The following is a 2,694-nucleotide window of genomic DNA, read 5'->3' on the forward strand; positions in this document are numbered from 1 at the left end:
GAGGCATGAGTGAGGGGAGATTATTACAGGTGCCCTGAATGAATGCACAAGACATTCAAAACAAATATGAATCAGTTAATAAATAACCTGTAAATCAGTTAATGCTCAACGTTTTTTGTTTAGTTTTCTTCAATTTCATTTGATATGCAGTTAGACCACTGACACTGAACCCCATTTCATACCATATTTTCTCTGGGATCCCAATCTATACACAATACAATCCTCAGTGTTAATTTAGCTCAGCGAATGTACAGGTAAGAAGAGCACACTGTCTTCACTCGCTCAATAAAGAATGACAATATTAAATATTGCAACGTTTCGGTCAAAGACCTTTCCTTGGGCATCTTTGGCCCGAAACTGCTGCAATATTTCACCAATTCCCAAGTGATGGATCAAAATTCTCAATTCAGCAAGTGAAGACAGTGTCTGCTCTTCTTACCTGGCTGTTGCAGCAGCTCCACCCCAACACACGCCTGTCTGTCGCTGAGTCTTTAATCAGGTGCGCAAAAGGATTCCGTAAGCGTCCATTTGGTGCAGGTGCTGTAGAAACGTCTGTCCACATCCTCAACGTTCTGCAAAGTAACTTTTCTAGAACAGTAATTGACTCAAGACATGAATGCGATCTGAATTGGTCATTCACCATTTATTCACATTTATTAACTACATTCACCTTGTATTTTTTTCCACCCCCGGTTGTACAGTAGGCTAAAGTAAAACATGAAGAGGGAGTATTTTTTTAAATTTGCAAATGCGTTTTATTTTAACGTATAGCCTTGATTATACATGCCTCTACATTCAAAAAAATAATAAGCCAGTTAACATATCATATAGGATCCAACTGTAAAAGATTTTTACCATTTTTCTCCTTTTTCATCTCAGGAAGAAAAAATATATATCTCTCTTGTTACGTTGGACGTCTGTACATACAGAAACAACTTTGCGGTGCAGGCTGCACTTTTCCTTGCAACTGTCTTTACGTTTGAACCAACTGGTTTGTAAAAATACAAAAAAGTAGTGGAAGTTATTTCTGTGGACGTTGACCTTCAGCCGTTTCCCGGGGATGTAGAAGTCTTCTCCTTGGATCCTGGACCGCGCCGTCCCGCTTATGCCGGAGCCACGGAGGATGTGGCGGAAGCCTCGCTCGCCTCCTCCTCGGCGAAGGGGTTCTTTCCGCAGAACAGGGTGGTGATCATGCACTCGCGGAACTGCTTGTTCATGCAGATGTAGATCAGAGGGTTGTAGATGGACGAGCTCTTGGCAAAGAAGGCCGGGAGTGTCATGAAGACGGGGCCGAACGCGGTGCCCTGGTTGCAGAAGATCCACCAGGCCACGCTGGCGTAGGGCACCCAGCACACCAGGAAGGAGATGACCATCATGATGACCATGCGGGTGACTTCCCTCTCGGCCCTCTGGGTGGTCTCGGACTCCTGCTGGGCGGCCGCGGCCGCCTTGACAGCGCAGAGCAGCTGGCCGTAGCAGAAGAAGATGACGACCATGGGCGTGATGAAGTGGCAGGAGAACATGTACACCACGAAGGACTCGTTGTTGACGCCCTCCGCGCGCGTGTAGTAGTCGATTCCGCACGAGCACTGCATGCCCTCGGGGATGTAGCGAGACCAGCCGACCAGAGGGGGCACAGAACAGGCCGTCGCCATCAGCCAGGACCAGGCCAGGCCCATGATGGAGTGGCTCTCGGTGAAGCGGAAGCTGGAGATGGGCTTGCAGACGACCAGCCACCTCTCGACGGACAAAACCACCAGGGACCAAAGGGCGACCTGACCGCCGTGGGTGGCCATGAAACCTTCGATGGCGCAGCCCAGTTTCCCTAGGACGAAGTAGCCGTGCATGGAGGTGTAAATGGTGGTGGTGAACCCGCCCAGCACCATCAAGAGGTCTCCCACCGCCAGGTTGAGCAGGATGTAGTTTAAGGGGGTTCGCAGCTTCTTGTGTTCGATGGTGACGTACAGCGTGAGGAAGTTGACGGGGAATCCGACCAGGATGAGGAAGAACATATAGGCGCCCAGGCACGCGTAGGCCGCCGGATTGACCAGGTAGTACTGAGGATATTCATAAGGGCTGCGGACGATGCCCGTAGCGTTGGACATGGGGACGTAGAACCCATCTCCCTCTGTGCCGTTCATGGTTGCGGTTCGCTGGTGCAATCAATCAGGCCCCTCGGTGCCGACGGTGGTTTCTTAGGCTGAACAGAACCGTGATGGAGTGGAGTACTTTGCGAGTGGAACTGCTCGGAGGCACTCCGACTTTTAAAGCCTACGTCGGATTATATCACTTTCCAAAGCCGTCAGCACAACGTGATTTAGGCCACGGCTAATATGTAATCCATATTCTATTCTTCTTACTGTAATCCAGCCACCACTGCAAACATATCTGAACACTCATCAAGATATTAAGGTTACCCCAGCTCATTGCTATCACATAGCAATGTTTGCTCAGACAAAAACATTATTATTATTATTATTATTAGTAGTAGTAGTAGTAGTAGTCTTTGTCGTAATAGTAGTATCAGTTGTGGAAGAAGTACTCAGATTTCTCATCAAAGTATACTGTACTTAAAGTAGCAAAAGTAAAAGCACTCATTACTGCAAAATGCCCATTTCAGAACCACCGTTATTTGACCATAATCATTTATCATTAACCGCCCTATGTTATACTTCACCTATTCAAAAATAGCAG

At 47.7% G+C, this 2,694-nt stretch overlaps 1 protein-coding gene across 1 annotated transcript; it reads right to left on the minus strand.

Moving 5' to 3' along the window:
* Positions 1-1,103: 1,103 nt before the first annotated feature.
* Positions 1,104-2,141, minus strand: LOC311054277 (rhodopsin-like; the record flags this gene model as incomplete). Its single annotated transcript, XM_084070153.1, has 1 exon — positions 1,104-2,141. One exon carries the CDS (start codon positions 2,139-2,141, stop codon positions 1,104-1,106), a length of 1,038 nt encoding a protein of 345 aa, XP_083926279.1.
* Positions 2,142-2,694: the final 553 nt, after the last annotated feature.

Source organism: Gymnoscopelus microlampas, assembly GCF_963454915.1.
Source record: "Gymnoscopelus microlampas genome assembly, chromosome: 10".
NCBI classification, from domain to species: domain Eukaryota; kingdom Metazoa; phylum Chordata; class Actinopteri; order Myctophiformes; family Myctophidae; genus Gymnoscopelus; species Gymnoscopelus microlampas.